We start from the raw sequence: 16207 nt of genomic DNA, 5'->3' as shown, positions 1-16207 counted from the left end.
AAACTCAGCAGTGATAACTGTGACCCCTCACACCTGCGCCTCACAACCCTCACACTCAGCAATGATAACTGGGAATTGCACATCCACACCTCACAACCTTCACACTCAGCAGTGATAACTTTGACCCTCTTGCCCGTGACTCACAACCCTGACACTCAGCAGTGATAACTGTGACCCCCTCACACTCACACCCGCGCCTCACAACCTTCACGCTCAGCATTGTTAACTGAGAACCCCACCTTTACACCTCACAAACCTTCACACTCAGCAGTGATAGCTGTGACCCTCACACACACCCGCGTCTCACAACCCTCTATAAGACTTTTAGCGGGGCAGCTGGCACTAAGTACCCTCTCTCTCTCTAGGTCATCAATTAACGTGTACAGTTTGAGTTTCAATATTAACTTAGAATATAGCATAATCTGTAAAATCAAAGTAATAGAGATGCCTGTCAAATGACACTTAAGCAGGACTGACCATTCTACCCTCCCCATCCCTCTTAAACAGACACACGTCCAGGCTCATTCTGGGTTTGATGCTCTTGACACTATATGGGACAAGGGCCCTCTTGACCACCAATACTCCCTCCCCTCCACATTCCCCTCCCTCTAGTACCCACACACACATTCTCACGCACTCACACCGGAAAAGGTTCAAACTGGAAAAGGTTCAAAGGTTTGCCACCAGACTAGTACCCGAGCTGAGAGGTATGAGCTATGAGGAGAGACTACGGAAATTAAACCTCACTTCGTTGGAAGACAGAAGAGTTAGGGGGGACATGATCACCACATTCAAGATTCTCAAGGGAATCGACAGGGTTGAAAAAGACAGGCTATTTAACACAAGGGGCACACGCACTAGGGGACACAGGTGGAAACTGAGTGCCCAAATGAGCCACAGAGATGTTAGAAAGAACTTTTTTAGTATCAGAGTGGTTGACAAATGGAATGCATTAGGAAGTAATGTGGTGGAGGCTGACTCCATACACAGTTTCAAGTGTAGATATGATAGCGCCCAATAGGCTCAGGAACCTGTACACCTGTTGATTGACGGTTGAGAGGCGGGACCAAAGAGCCAGAGCTCGACCCCCGCAAGCTCAACTAGGTGAGTAAAACTAGGTGAGTACACACACACTCTCTCTCTCTCTCTCTCTCTCTCTCTCTCTCTCTCTCTCTATCTCTCTATCTCTCTATCTCTCTCTCTCTCTCTCTCTCTCTCTCTCTCTCTCTCTCTCTCTCTCTCTCTCTCTCTCTCCTTCTCTCACCCCTCACATACACACACACACACACTAACACACCCTTACACACATCCAATACACACATTCACCCACTCCACACACACTCACACATTCACACACACCCTCATACACCCCTCACACACACACACACACACACACACCCTCACTCACACCCCCACACACATACGAACACCCTTTAAACACACATTCACCCACTACACTCACACACACATCCATAAGCATACACACACACACACACCTAAAAAGGAGGCATTTAGGGTACTTTACACTGCCTACGTAAAGCCAGTCTTAGAGTATGCCGCCCCATCACTGAGTCTCCACCTGAAGAAACACATAAGGAAACTGGGAAAAGGTTCAAAAGTTTGCAATGAGACTCGTCCCAGCGTTACGAGGGATGGGGTATGAAGAGCCCCTGAAGGAACTGAGCCTTATGACACTAGAAAAAAGAAGAGAGAAGGGGGAAATGATATGAACGTATATAATACTCAGGGGGGATTGACAGAATGTATATAGATGAAATATTCACACGGAATTGTAACAGAACGAGGGAGCATGGGTGGAAGCTGGAAACTCAGAAGAGTCACAGGGATGTTAGGAAGTTTTCATTTAGCGTGAGAGTAGTGGAAAAATGGAATGCACTTAAGGAGCAGGGGGTGGAAGCAAATTCTATTAATAATTTTAAAACTAGGTATGACAGGGAAATAGGACCGGAGTCATAGCTGTAAACAACCGATGGCTCGAAAGGCGGGATCCAAGAGTCACTGTTCGATCCAGCAGACACAAATAGGTAAGTACAAATAGGCGAGTACACCCATAAACACACACTTTCACACACTCACAAACGCACACCCATTAAACACACACTCACACATTCCCATTAAACACACACTCACCCACTACACACAAACACACAGACACCCATGAACACCCATAAACACACACTCACACAGATGTTTGCGGATGTTGCCAAAATTATGAGAAGGATTAAGACATAGGAGGAATGCTTGATGTTTCAAGAAGACCTAGACAAGCTGAAGGAATGGTCAAACAAATGGTTGTTAGAGTTTAACCCAAGCAAATGTAATATAATGAAGATAGGTATAGGGAGCAGGAGGCCAGATACAAGGTATCATCTGGGAGATGAAATACTTCAAGAGTCAGAGAAAGAAAAAGACTTGGGGGTTGATATCACGCCAGACCTCTCTCCTGCAGCCCATATCAAGAGAATAACATCAGCGGCATATGCCAGGCTGGCCAACATAAGAACGGCATTCAGAAACTTGGGTAAGGAATCATTCAGAACTTTGTATACCACATATGTCAGGCCAATCCTGGAGTATGGAGCCCCAGCATGGAGTCCATATCTAGTCAAGGATAAGACCAAACTGGAAAAGGTTGAAAGGTTTGCCACCAGACTAGTACTCGAGCTGAGAAGTATGAGCTACGAGGAGAGACTACGGGAATTAAGCCTCACTTCGCTGGAAGACAGAAGAGCTAAGGGGGACATGATCACCACATCCAAGATTCTCAAGGGAATTGATAGGGTAGATAAAGACAGTTTATTTAACACAAGGGGCACACGCACTAGGGGACACAGGTGGAAATTGAGTGCCCAAATAAGCCACAGAGATATTAGAAAAAAAACTTTTTTAGTGTCAGAGTGGTTGACAAATGGAATGCATTAGGAAGTAATGTGGTGGAGGCTGACTCCATACACAGTTTCGAGTGTAGATATGATAGAGCCCAATAGGCTCAGGAACCTGTACACCTGTTGATTGACGGTTGAGAGGCGGGACCAAAGAGCCAGATCTCAGCCCCCGCAAGCACAATTAGGTGAGTACAGACAGGCAAAGCAGGATGGTAAAAAACAAACCAAAGTTGGTGAAGAGGAACAGAAAGACCCATACATGGAAATTATTGCTCATGAATGGAGGGAAATCAGGGAAGAAGTGAAGGACATGAAGGAAACTATAAGCAAACAGCAGATGGAACTAAGTGCAGCACAAGAGGAGATAAAAAAAACATAAAAACAGGTCCTCCTCAGACTCTGGCCCAGGTAACAGGGGATGTAGCAATGGCAGAGACCCCTACAATGGCTGCCACCTTTGCTGAAATACTGAAGAACTCAGATGCCATGTCCACAGTGAAGGAAGTTGAAATGAAAGCAGTAACTTCATAGCAGCTAAATGCACAAGCCAGCTAATGGAAAGGAGAAGAGCTGTAGTAGTGATAGGTGTTAAGGAATAAGAAGGGACAACAAGGGAAGATTGGAGGACTAAGGACAAAGCTGCAGTGCCAGGGATACTAAAGGAGATCAGAATGGACGGGGCTGAACGAGACATAGAACAGTTTTACCGGATTGGACAGTGCAACAAAGAAAAAACGAGATTGATCAAGGTAGTATTCAGGAACAAGGCCACCAAAGAGGACATCCAAGTAAAGAAGAGCAAACTGAAAAATGCAAGGAATTACAGAGAGGGATACCTTAAGAGGGACATGACCAGGGCCAAGATAATAAGGGCAGCAGATGCAAGGAAAAGGTGCAAGGAGAGGCAAGGGAGAGAGGGATCAGCCTCCATCCCAGCACTCCCAGAGGGGAGTGGGGAAACCCAACTCAGCAATTCAGGAACCCCAGAAGGGAATACAACACCCCAGCTCACCACCTCAAATCTCCCCCCCCCCCCTTCCATCCTCAGCTCAAATCCCTCCTTGCCTCTAAACCATGCCCACCATATCACCCAAATCATCCCTGACCCCCTTTCCCCGAGTATCCACTACTTTCCCATCCCCTGGACTTCTTCCTGCCCCAAGCAGGCCCAGGTAAGACCTAGGCCCCTCCATCCCACACCCCGCCTCCCTCAAAACCCCTGTTAACTACACCATAGGTTTGCATTCCCTCACCCCAAGCCGTCCCTGTCCCCCCAACTCCTTGCACTCCTTGCCCACTCCCCTACCCCTCCGGGCTTCTTCCTGTCCCAAGCAGGCCCAGGCAAGAACCTAGGCCCTCCATCCCTCACCCTGTCTCCCTCAAAACCCCTGATAACTACACCACAGGAGGGCATTCTCTCACCCCAAGCCATCCCTGCCCCCCAACTCCTTGCACTCTTTGCCCCTCCCCCCCCCCTACCCTTTGGACTTTTTCCTGTCCCAAGCAGAAGTGGGCAAGACCTAAGCCCGTTATCCCCCACCCCACCTCCCCCTGAACCCCTGGCCACTTCCCTACAGGAGGAAGAGCCTACCCAAGTTGAAATGCCCATGGATCAACTTCCTACACTTGTAGGGAGGGAGAGAGAAAACAAATATTGGAGAGTGAACTGCAAGGTAATGCACGATGGGATTACCATTAAAGCAAGTGAACTAGCGGAAAGGGTGCAGGGAGAAAACCCAGATGTAATAGCACTCACGAAATAAAATTGTCAGGAGTCATAACAGACGCTATGTTTCCAAAGGACTACTGTGAAAGTGAGGAAAGTGAGGGAAGGGAGAGGAGGAGGAGTGGCCCTGCTGATAAGGAAGGACTGGAGCTTTGATGAAATGGAAATTCCGGGCGTTGATGGATTCAGAGATTACTTAACAGGAACTATGACAATGGGTGAACCTAAGGTAATAGTGACAGTCATTTACAACCCTCCACTAAATGACAGAAGACCCTGACAGGAGTTTGATAGGAACAACATGACAACCAATAATATAATAGAGAAAGCAGCTTCAGCTGTTGCCTGCGGGAATAGCTCCAGAATCCTAATCATGGGATTAGGCGCCGGCAAGAAACAATGGGTAGAGTTTCTTTCCTCCTATGCCCCTGTTACCTAGCAGTAAAATAGGTACCTGGGTGTTAGTCAGCTGTCACGGGCTGCTTCCTGGGGGTAGAGGCCTGGTCGAGGACCGGGCCGCGGGGACACTAAAGCCCCGAAATCATCTCAAGATAACCTCAAGATATGGGCAATTTCAACCATGGAAAGATAGACTGGGAGAATGGGAACCCACATGACAGTACAGATACACAGAGAGCTAAACTCTTGGAAGTGGCAACAAGGAACTCTCTGAGCCAACATGTCAGGGAACCCATAAGAATGAGAGGCAATGATGAACCAGCTAGACTCGACCTAATATTCACCTTGAATGAGTCAGAAATAAGAGAAGTCAAATTTGAAGCCCCCCATAGGAATGAGTGACCACAGTGTATTGACATTTGAATATTTGGTCAAGATAGGGATAACCTATCCAAGTATGGGATCGGAATGGAAATGACTGCATTAATGGAGAGGAAAATATGATGAGATGTGGAACTTCCTAAGGGGAATACCATGGGAAACAGAACTCAGAGAGAAGAATGTACAATATATGATGGACTATGTCATCAAGAAATGCCAGAAAACTGCAGATAGATTTATCCCTGTCCAAAAGGAGAAAAGCAAAAAGCAACAGAAGAATCCATGGTTCAACCAAGAATGTAAGGTAGCGAAGCAATTTAGTAAAAGAACATGGAGAAACTACAGGAATAACAGAACTCCAGAGAGCAGAGGGAGAGATACCAGAGGGGCAAGAAATGAGTACCTCAGAGTGAGGAGAGAAGCAGAGAGACAGTATGAAAATGACATCGCGAATAAAGATAATATGACCCAACCAAAACTGCTCCACAGCCACATCAGGAGGAAAACAGTGGTGAAGGAACAAGTGATAAAACTGAAAAAAGGGGAGAATAGATACACAGAGAATGACAAGAAGGTGCATGAAGAACTGAACAAGAGATTCCAGGAGGTCTTCACAAAAGAACAAGGAGAAGCCCATGTGCTAAATGAGGAGGAGGCAAACCAAGCAACCTTGGAAGACTTTGACCTCACCAGTGATGAGGTTTATAGGAATCTGTTGGAGCAGAATGTGACAAAGGTGTTGCGCCTGACAGAATCTCACCGTGGATACTAAAAGAAGGGGCAGCAGCACTAGGTGTGCCACTCTCTGTGGTTTATAACAGGTCACTGGAAACAGGAGACCTACTGGAAAGCTGTAAGACAGCTAATGTACTTCCAATATACAAAAAGGGTAACAGGCGAGAGGCAATGAACTATAGGCAATTTTCCCTAACTTGTATACCATGCAAGGTGATGGAGAAGATTGTGAGGAAAAGGCTCATAGAGCATCTGGAGGGAAATAGCTTTGCAACACACCACGAACATGGGTTCAGAGATGGTAAATCGTGCCTCACAGCTTTAATAGAATTCTATGACCAAGCAACAAAATTTAGGTAAGAAAGAGAAGGGTGGGCAGACTGCATTTTTTTGGACTGTCAGAAAGCTTTTGACAAGGTATCCCATAAAAGGCTGTTACGAAAGTTAGAGCAACAGGCAGGAGTAAAAGGAAAGGTGCTCCAGTGGATAAGGGAGTATCTAAGCAACAGGAAACAGCAAGTAACTGTGAGGGAGAGGAGACCTCAGAATGGTGAGATGTCACCAGTGGAGTCCCACAGGGCTCTGTACTTGGACCCATCCTGTTTCTAATATATTTAAACGATCTTCCAGAGGGTATAGACTTATTCCTCTCCATGTTTGACGATGCAAAAATTCTGTGAAAAATCAAGACAAATGATGATAGACAGAGACTACAAGACGACCTGGACAAGTTGGAGGAATGGTCTAGAAAATAGCTACTAAAGTTCAACTCAGGAAAGTGCAAAGTAATGAAATTAGGCGAAGGGAGCAGAAGGCTGAACACAAGGTACCATCTGGGAGGTAAAATCCTCCAAATAGAGAGAAAGATCTGGGGGTTAGTATCACACCGAACCTTTTCCCAGAAGGTAACATCAAAAGGATATCATCAGCGGCATATGCTAAACTGGCAAACAAAAAAACTTATGTAATGTGACGGTGTTCCCCCCCGCCTTATATTTCTCCCACGCCAGCTGTAAGAGTCATATCTACATTACCCGAACGTTCTCTGCCTTCCAGAGAACACTTTGACATATGTGGGAGCATAAGGTGTTCTCGTATAGGAGAGAAATTATCTAAAGAAGAGTGCTTAGGCCCTTTTGGACGCCAAGATGGCGCCTATTCCTACGTTTTCGCGCCAAAATGTTATGACGTCAGTGGCACCAGATTGGCCAAGAACGGTGACGTGGTACAGGAAGCCAATGAGAAACGCTCCTGGCAAGTGTGACGTCACGAGTGGCGGTAGGTCCGGGCAGTGCAACCCGTGGCGCCAGGAGTTAGATACGACACGTCGTCAAGGGCGGACGTGCGATAAGGGGTCCTGTCAGTCTGACAGTATTCGCCCCTCTCCGGTGAATATACGCATCACCAGTGGTCTGCGAGCATCCTGTGAGGTCTTCCTGAACTCCGTGAAGCGGACAGAAGAAGGAATTGACGGGAAACGAGCAACAAGTGCTCCAGTGACAGGTGCTTAGCAAGAGTGGAGCCTGGGCAGTGACGTCAGGGACGACTGTACAGTTTCACCAGTTGGGTGATGACGTAGCGGCTGGGCCAGTTCACCGTGAGGAAGGAGAAGAACAAACTAGCTGGGAATACGAACGACTGCAGCCGTGAGTAAGGACTGTAGACGTAGTTGTGAGGAGGAGGCGACGGCCAGGAGACCGACTCCAACCCTTCAAGAGGTTGTGGAGGAGCACGGAGTCTGCAGAGAGAAGCAGTACGGAGAAGACGCGCTTTTGGGTGTTGGTTGAGGTTCTGGGAAGAGCATCAGTGTGTGTGGGGGTGTTCCCTACAGCAAGTCGTGAGCCGGGACCAGGAGCTTCAATTCAACCCCCAACAGAGGACGAGCCCACATCATTTATGGTGGAAGTAGGTAATTCAGTTTTCCCTCCCATTCCCCTTTAGTTAGCGATTAGCCAGAGTATCTTCTATGTCGTGAGCAGGGCTCACGACATAGAAGATATTAATTATATGCTGGAGTAAAAATCCGCCATAGAGGTATGTGCTACGAGGAAAGACTAAAGGAGTTGAAATTCACATCCCTGGAACACAGAAGAGTAAGGGGAGACATGATAACAACCTACAAAATTCCCAGGGGAATTGACATGGTGGGACAAAGACAAACTCCTTAGCACAGGTGGAACACGAACCAGGGGACATACGTGGAAACGTAGTAACCAGATGAGCCACAGAGACATTAGAAAGAATTTTTAGTGTCAGAGTAGTTAAAAAATGGAATGTACGAGGTAGCGATGTGGTGGAGGCTGACTCCATACACAGTTTCAAGTGTAGATATGATAGAGCCCAGCAGGCTCAGGAATCTGTACACCTGTTGATTGACGGTTGAGAGGCGGGACCAAAGAGCCAGAGCTCAACCCCCGCAAACACAACTAGGTGAGTACAACTAGGTGAGTACCAGTTGATTGACATTTGAGAGGCAGGGACCAAAGCTCAACCCCCGCAAGCACAACTTGGTTAGTACCACAAGTTGAGTACCCTCGCACTCAGCAGTGATAACTCTGACCATCACACATACAACCGCGCCTCACAACCCTCAAACTCAGCAGTAATAACTGAGATCTCCCTCTAACCTGCGCCTCAAAACTCTCACACACATCCGTGATAACTGTGATCCTCACACACAACCGCGCCAAGTTCTATGCCTCACAACCCTCACACTCAGCAGTAATAACTGTGACCCTCTCACACACACCCTGACTCACAATCCTAACGCTCAGCAGGGATAAATGTGACCCTCACACCTGTGCCTCCCAACCTTCAGGCTCTGCAGTGATAACAGTAACCCCTCACACCCACACCTCACAACCTACACATTTAGCAGTGATAACAGAGACCTTCACACCTACGCCTCATAGCCCCCTCACGTTCAGCAGTGATAACTGTGACCCCTTGAACACACCTTCACCTCAAAACCCTCACAGCCGTGATAACTGTGACTCACACAAAATCGCACCTCAAAACCGTCACACTCAGCAGTGAAATATGTGACCCTCACACCAGCGCCTCATAACCCTCACACTCAACATACCCCTCACACTCAGCAGTAATAACTGTGACCCTGAAACCCGCGCCTCACAACCTTCACACTCTGCAGTGATAATTGTGACCCGAACACCCGCGCCTCACAACCCCTCACGATTAGCAGTGATAACTATGACCCTCACACACATGTGCGCCTCACAACTTCACACTCAGCAGTGATAACAGTGACCCTTATAAACACCTGCACCTCATGACATTTTCACTCAGCAGTGATAACTGTAACCCTCACACACACACACATGCGCCTCAAAACCCTCACATTCAACAGTGATAACTGTGACCCCTCTCTCCCACAAACGCCTTACAACACTCACACTCAACAGTGATAACTGTGACCCTCAAATACACCAGTGCCTAACAACCCTCTCACTCAGTAGTAATAATTGTGACCCTGACATCCATGACTCACAATCCTAACGGCCAGCAGTGATAATTGGGACCAAACCCGCTCATCACAACCGAGGGTGATAACTGTGAGGGTCACAGTTATCACTCAGTAGCGATAACTGTGACCCTCACACACACCCGCGCCTCACAACCCCCCTTCCTAAGCAGTGATAACTGTTACACTCACAACCGTGCCTCACAACCCTCACCCTCAACAGTGTAAATTATGACACTCACACAAGCGCGTCACAACCCTTAAACGCAGCAGTGAAAACTGTGACCCTAAAAATCGTATGCGCCTCACAACCCTTACACTCAGCAGTGATTGCTTTGAACCTCACACATACCAGTGCCTCACAATCCTCACACTCACCAGTGATAACTTTGGCCCTCACACAACACGCCTCAAAACCCTCAGGCTCAGCAGAGATAACTGTGACCCGTACGCACATCCGCGCCTCACAACCTTCAGACTATACATTGAAAGATGTAACCGCTCACACACACCTTCGCCTCACAACCCCTCAAACTCTGCACTGATAATTTTGACCCTCACACAACCCCGCCTCACAACCCCTCACACTCAGTAGTGATAACTGTGACCCTCAAAGTCACTTGCGCCTCACAATGCTCACACTCAGCAGTGATTAGTGTTAACCTCACACACACCAGCGCCTCACAACCCACACACAAAGAAGTTATAACTGTTACCCTAAAAATCCCATGCGCCTCACAACCTTTACACTCAGCAGACAGCTGTGTCCTTTACACACACCCGCGCTTCACAACCCTCACGCTCAGCAGTGAAAACTGTAACCCTCACACACACACCCACGCCTAAAACCCTCACACTCAGCAGTGTTAACTCAGCTGTGACCCCTGAAACACATATGAGTCTCACAATCATCAACTTTAGCAGTGATAACTGGACTCCTCACTCCCGCGCACACTGATGAATGTTGTCACATTCATCAGTGACAACTAAAACCCTCACACCAGCGCCTCTCAACCCTCATACTCAGCAGTGATAACTGTAACCATCACACAGACACGCGCATCACAACCCTCTCGCTCAGCAGTGATAACTATGACCCTCATACACACCCACGCCTCACAACCCTCAAGCTCATCAATGGTAACTGTGACTCCTCACACAAACTCCTCACAACCTTCACACTCAGTAGAAATAACTGTGACCCTCAAACAACCGCGCCTCACAACATTCATATTCAGCAGTGGAACTGTGACCCCTCACACACACCAGCGCCTCGCAACCTTCACACTCAGCAGTGATATCTGTGATCCTCACAAACACCCGTGCATCACAACCCCTCACACTCAGGGGGTGATAACTGTGACCCTACCACCTGTGTCTCACAACCTTCTCACTCAGCAGTGATAACTGTGACACCTCACAGTTACTAGCACTTCAAAACCCTAATGCGCAGCAGTGAAAACTGAGAAATGTAAAAAAAACATGCTCCTCACAACCCTTACACTCAGCAGTGATAACTGTGACCCTCACACACACCCCACGCCTCACAACCCTCACTCTCAGCAGTGATAACTATGACCCCTCACACACACCCCACGCCTCACAACCCTCACTTTCAGCAGTGATAACTATGACCCCTCACACACACCCCACGCCTCACAACCCTCACTCTCAGCAGTGATAACTATGACCCCTCACACACACCCCACGCCTCACAACCCTCACTCTCAGCAGTGATAACTATGACCCCTCACACACACCCCACGCCTCACAACCCTCACTCTCAGCAGTGATAACTATGACCCCTCACACACACCCCACGCCTCACAACCCTCACTCTCAGCAGTGATAACTGTGACCCTCACACACACCCCACGCCTCACAACCCTCACTCTCAGCAGTGATAACTATGACCCCTCACACACACCCCACGCCTCACAACCCTCACTCTCAGCAGTGATATTATTGACCCTCATACAAACACGCACCTAACAAGCCTCACACTCAGCCATGATAACTCTGACCCCTGAAACACATCAGAGCCTCACAATCCTCAAACTCAGCAGTGATAACTGTAACTCTCACACACCACCGCTGCTGTGATTGTTGTCTAACCAGTTTCTTTGATTGTTTTCAACCCCCCCCTTCCGTGATTATTGTCTAACCCGTTGCTGTGATTGTTTTTAAACCCGGCGATGTGATTATTGCATAACCCGCTGCTGTGATTTTTGTCAAACCCACTGTTGTGATTGTTGTCAAACCCACTGTTGTGATTGTTGTCTAACCCACTGTTGTGATTGTTGTCTAACCCACTGTTGTAATTGTTGTCTAACCCACTGTTGTGATTGTTGTCTAACCCACTGTTGTGATTGTTGTCTAACCCACTGTTGTGATTGTTGTCTAACCCACTGTTGTGATTGTTGTCTAACCCACTGTTGTGATTGTTGTCTAACCCACTGTTGTGATTGTTGTCTAACCCACTGTTGTGATTGTTGTCTAACCCACTGTTGTGATTGTTGTCTAACCCACTGTTGTGATTGTTGTCTAACCCACTGTTGTGATTGTTGTCTAACCCACTGTTGTGATTGTTGTCTAACCCACTGTTGTGATTGTTGTCTAACCGACTGTTGTGATTGTTGTCTAACCCACTGTTGTGATTGTTGTCTAACCCACTGTTGTGATTGTTGTCTAACCCACTGTTGTGATTGTTGTCTAACCCACTGTTGTGATTGTTGTCTAACCCATTGTTGTGATTGTTGTCTAACCCGCTGTTGTGATTGTTGTCTAACCCACTGTTGTGATTGTTGTCTAACCCATTGTTGTGATTGTTGTCTAACCCGCTGGGATGATTGTTGTTTAACCCACTGCTGTGATTGTTGTCTTACCCGCTGCTTGTGATTGTTGTTAAATCCACTGATGTGATTGTTGTCTAACCCGCAGGGGTGATTGTTGTCTAACCCGCAGGGGTGATTGTTGTCTAACCCGCAGGAGTGATTGTTGTCTAACCCGCAGGAGTGATTGTTGTCTAACCCGCAGGGGTGATTGTTGTCTAACCCGCAGGGGTGATTGTTGTCTAACCCGCTGCTGTGATTGTTTACAGGTGAGGTGGAGGAGGCAACCATAGCGCGAGTTGGTCACCAGGAAGGAGAAGGCCTCTACACCTGCCTCAGGCTACCAGGAGGTCACACACCTGACCCTGACCTCACCTTCACCACAACCTTCGTATTCACCAACTTGGCTCTTCAGATAGTGTGTCCTGGTGACCTGCACCCCGAGCCAGACACAACAGGAGAGGGGATCATCCACTGCTCCATGCCGTGTGCCAGCACCCAGCCCTATTACCTAATGGACTTCTCAATCTTTGTTGACGCGAGAGACGCTACTGATTCATCGGTTCTATTAGCGTTCAGTAATGGGCTCAGGTTCCAAAGTAAGTTTAATCGGTGTTTTCGAGTCTATTAGAGAGCCTACACTAATGGGCATAATGAATGTGTCCGAGTCTATTAGAGTGCTCACACTTATGGGGATAATGGGTGTGTCCGAGTGTATTATTGTCCACACTTATGGGTATAATCGGTGTGTCCAAGTCTATTAGAATGCTCACACTTATGGGGGTAATGGGTGTATTCGAGTCTATTAGAATGTCCACACGTATGGGGGTAATGGATGAGTTCGAGTCTATTAGAATGTCCACACTTATGGGTGAGTTCGAGTCTATTAGAGTTCCCACATTTATGGCGGTAATGGGTGTGTTCGAGTCTATTAGATTACCCACACTAATGGGGGGATAATGGGTTTTTTAACTCTAAATGAACTTCTGAACTTCCTGAGGAAGCTCAGAAAGTTCGGTTAGGGCGGTTCCTTTGCGTATTTTTTTTTTTAACCAGAAACGTATAAAACATGATGCTTAGCCAGAGCAGTATGACCCCAAGCAACTCGTCAATATTAGGGGCATTAATGTTTACAAATAGGTCACATTTTTAACGTAGTGTTGGATTCCGTTAAAGACGGGTGAGAGGTGAGAGGAGTGAGGTGTGTGCCACAATGTAACACTGACTGTGGCTTGTGTGTGTGTGTAGGTGTGGTGGTAGTGTCAAGCCAGCGAGGTGCCAGTGTGGTGGAGGCGGCCTGGACACCACAGCCCAACACAACCTACCAGGTTCAGTTGTGGCTCGAATCCCAGCAGAAAGCTACCACTTTGCCACTTGTAGACGTCCCCTCAGGAGAGAAGTCTCCACACAGAGGAGCTGTGAGTGGCAGCTGGAAGCAGGAGCCTGGGGCACCATGGGTACTGGAGACGTCTGGGGTAGTGTCGTGCCCGCAGCAACAATGTCACTATTACTTCACAGGCGTCCAGGCAGCAGCCACCTACGCCAGCGAGGTCATCGATGTGTCGCAGCTCGTACAGTACTCCTTCAGGACCAGCAAACACCTTCTTCAGTCACACTGGCAAAGTTAGTTAACGCTAGGATACTTTACCTGGCTTTACCTGAGCGTTACCATATTTCTAGTGCCTCGATTTGGGCAAGAGGCCTGTGGCTTGTCAAATGTACTCCCTTTGTTTCTGGGACTTTCTCCAGCATGATTTCAAGTGGCAGAAATATTTTCTCCTTTTTTTTTTTTACTTCGGCGGGTAGGCGGTTCCATTGTTAATAACCCTGTGGGTGATGAAGTATCTACTGTTCACAGTCCTACATTGTAAATTGTTGAGCTTGACACCATTGTTCCTTGTTTGTGTTACATTGTAAATTGTTGAGCTTGACACCATTGTTCCTTGTTTGTGTTACATTGTGGCTTGTTGAGCTTGACACCATTGTTCCTTGTTTGTGTTACATTCTGGCTTGTTAAGCTTGACACTGTTGCTCCTTGTTTGTGTTACATTATGGATTGCTGAGTTTTACACCGTTGTTCCTTGTTTGTGTTACTTTGTGGCTTAATGAGCTTGACACCGTTGCTCCTTGTTTGTGTTGCAATGGGACTTGTTGAGCTTACACCGTTGCTCCTTATTTGTGCTATAGTGTAGCTAGTTGAGCTTTCACCGTTGGTTCTTATTTAAGTTACATTGTGGCGTGTTGAGGTTGACACCCTTGCTCCTTGTTTGTGTACCAATATAGCTTGTTGAACTTGATACTGGTGATCCTGGTTTATGTTACATTGTGGCTTGTTGAACTTAACACCGTTGTTCCTTGTTTGTGTTACTTTGTGGCTTGTTGAGCTTACACCATTGCTCCTTATTTGTGTTACATTGTGGCTTGTTGAACTTAACACCGTTGTTCCTTGTTTGTGTTACTTTGTGGCTTGTTGAGCTTACACCATTGCTCCTTATTTGTGTTACATTGTGGCTTGTTGAACTTAACACCGTTGTTCCTTGTTTGTGTTACATTGTGGCTTGTTGAGCTTGACACCGTTGTTCCTTGTTTGTTTTACTTTGTGGCTTGTTGAGCTTACACCGTTGCTCCTTGTTTGTGTTACATTGTGGCTTGTTGAACCTGACACCGTTTCCCCTTGTATGTGTTACTTTGTTGATTCTTGAGCTTGACACCGTTGCTCCTTGTTTGTGTTACATGGTGGCTTGTTGAACTTGACACTGTTGCTCCTTGTTTGTGTTACATCTGATCTTTCGAAGAAATTGTTCGTATCGACATCCTCCAAATTGTTCAGTATTTCAAAAGTTTCGATGAGATCCGCCTGTCATGCCTGGTTTGAGGTGTTGTTAGCCCTGTTGCTCTCAACTGTACCTCACATGAGAGTTGACTTAGCTCTGTAATAATTTTTATTGCCCGGCATTGCACTTTCTCCAGAGCAGCTATATCCTTCTGAAGATGAGGTTTCCATGCCTGGATACAGTACTCCAGGTGAGAGCGCACCAGATATTAACACAGTTGAATAATCATTCGTTGATGTCAAAGATTTGTTTGATTGTTCCGAGTGTTTGGGTGGTTATTTTTACTGCTGCTCCCACTTGTTGAGCAATTTCAATGTGGGTTCTAACTCCCAGGTCTTTTTTCTTCCTCAGTGTGCCACAAGGCGATGTTCTTGATATGATAGTTGTGGCGTGGGTTGTTATGTCTCACATGAAAAGTCTTACATTTTTTCAACGTTAAATTGCATCTGCCATTCATCTGATCATTTGTGGAGTTCATGAAGATCTCTTTGAAAGGTCTCAGTATCACTTTCACTTCCCACTTTACCGTAGATCTTAGTGTCATCTGCAAATATGATGATGTGGTTTGAAATATTTTAATCTATATCATTGATGTATATGACAAAAAGGGTTGGCCCCAAAATGGACCCCTGTGGCACCCTACTTAGCACATCTCCCAAGCCAAATTCATTCCCATTTGCACGACCCTTTGTTTTCTGTTTTAGTCATTGTTTTATCTATTCCGGTATTTTCCCATTTATTCCATGTGCCTGTAATTTCCTTGTCAGTCTTTCATGTGGTACTTTATCAAAAGCTTTAGCAAAGTCCATGTAAGCTATATCTACCGGAAGTCCTTTGTCTGAGTAGCTGGTTACCGCTTCCAGAAATGTGAGATGATTTGTAAGACAGGATCAATTCTTAACAAAACTATGTTG

At 46.8% G+C, this 16207-nt stretch overlaps 1 protein-coding gene across 6 annotated transcripts in view; it reads left to right on the top strand.

Annotated features, from left to right (window-relative positions):
* LOC123755283 (uncharacterized) overlaps window positions 1-16207 on the top strand; it is a 127101-nt gene that overhangs the window by 39022 nt on the left and 71872 nt on the right. For 3 of the 6 annotated variants that reach the window (XM_045737740.2, XM_045737738.2, XM_045737737.2), the window contains exons 2-3: window positions 12729-13058; window positions 13708-14082. In XM_045737740.2, coding sequence (XP_045593696.2) covers window positions 12729-13058; window positions 13708-14082 — 705 coding nt within the window. The remainder of the gene's footprint in view (window positions 1-12728; window positions 13059-13707; window positions 14083-16207) is intronic. The other 3 variants (XM_045737742.2, XM_045737741.2, XM_045737743.2) reach the window with 2 other exon arrangements.

Source organism: Procambarus clarkii, chromosome 20 (assembly GCF_040958095.1).
Source record: "Procambarus clarkii isolate CNS0578487 chromosome 20, FALCON_Pclarkii_2.0, whole genome shotgun sequence".
Lineage (NCBI taxonomy): Eukaryota > Metazoa > Arthropoda > Malacostraca > Decapoda > Cambaridae > Procambarus > Procambarus clarkii.
The sequence above is the reverse complement of the archived record's forward strand: the minus strand, read 5'-3'. Positions and strand labels throughout refer to the sequence as shown.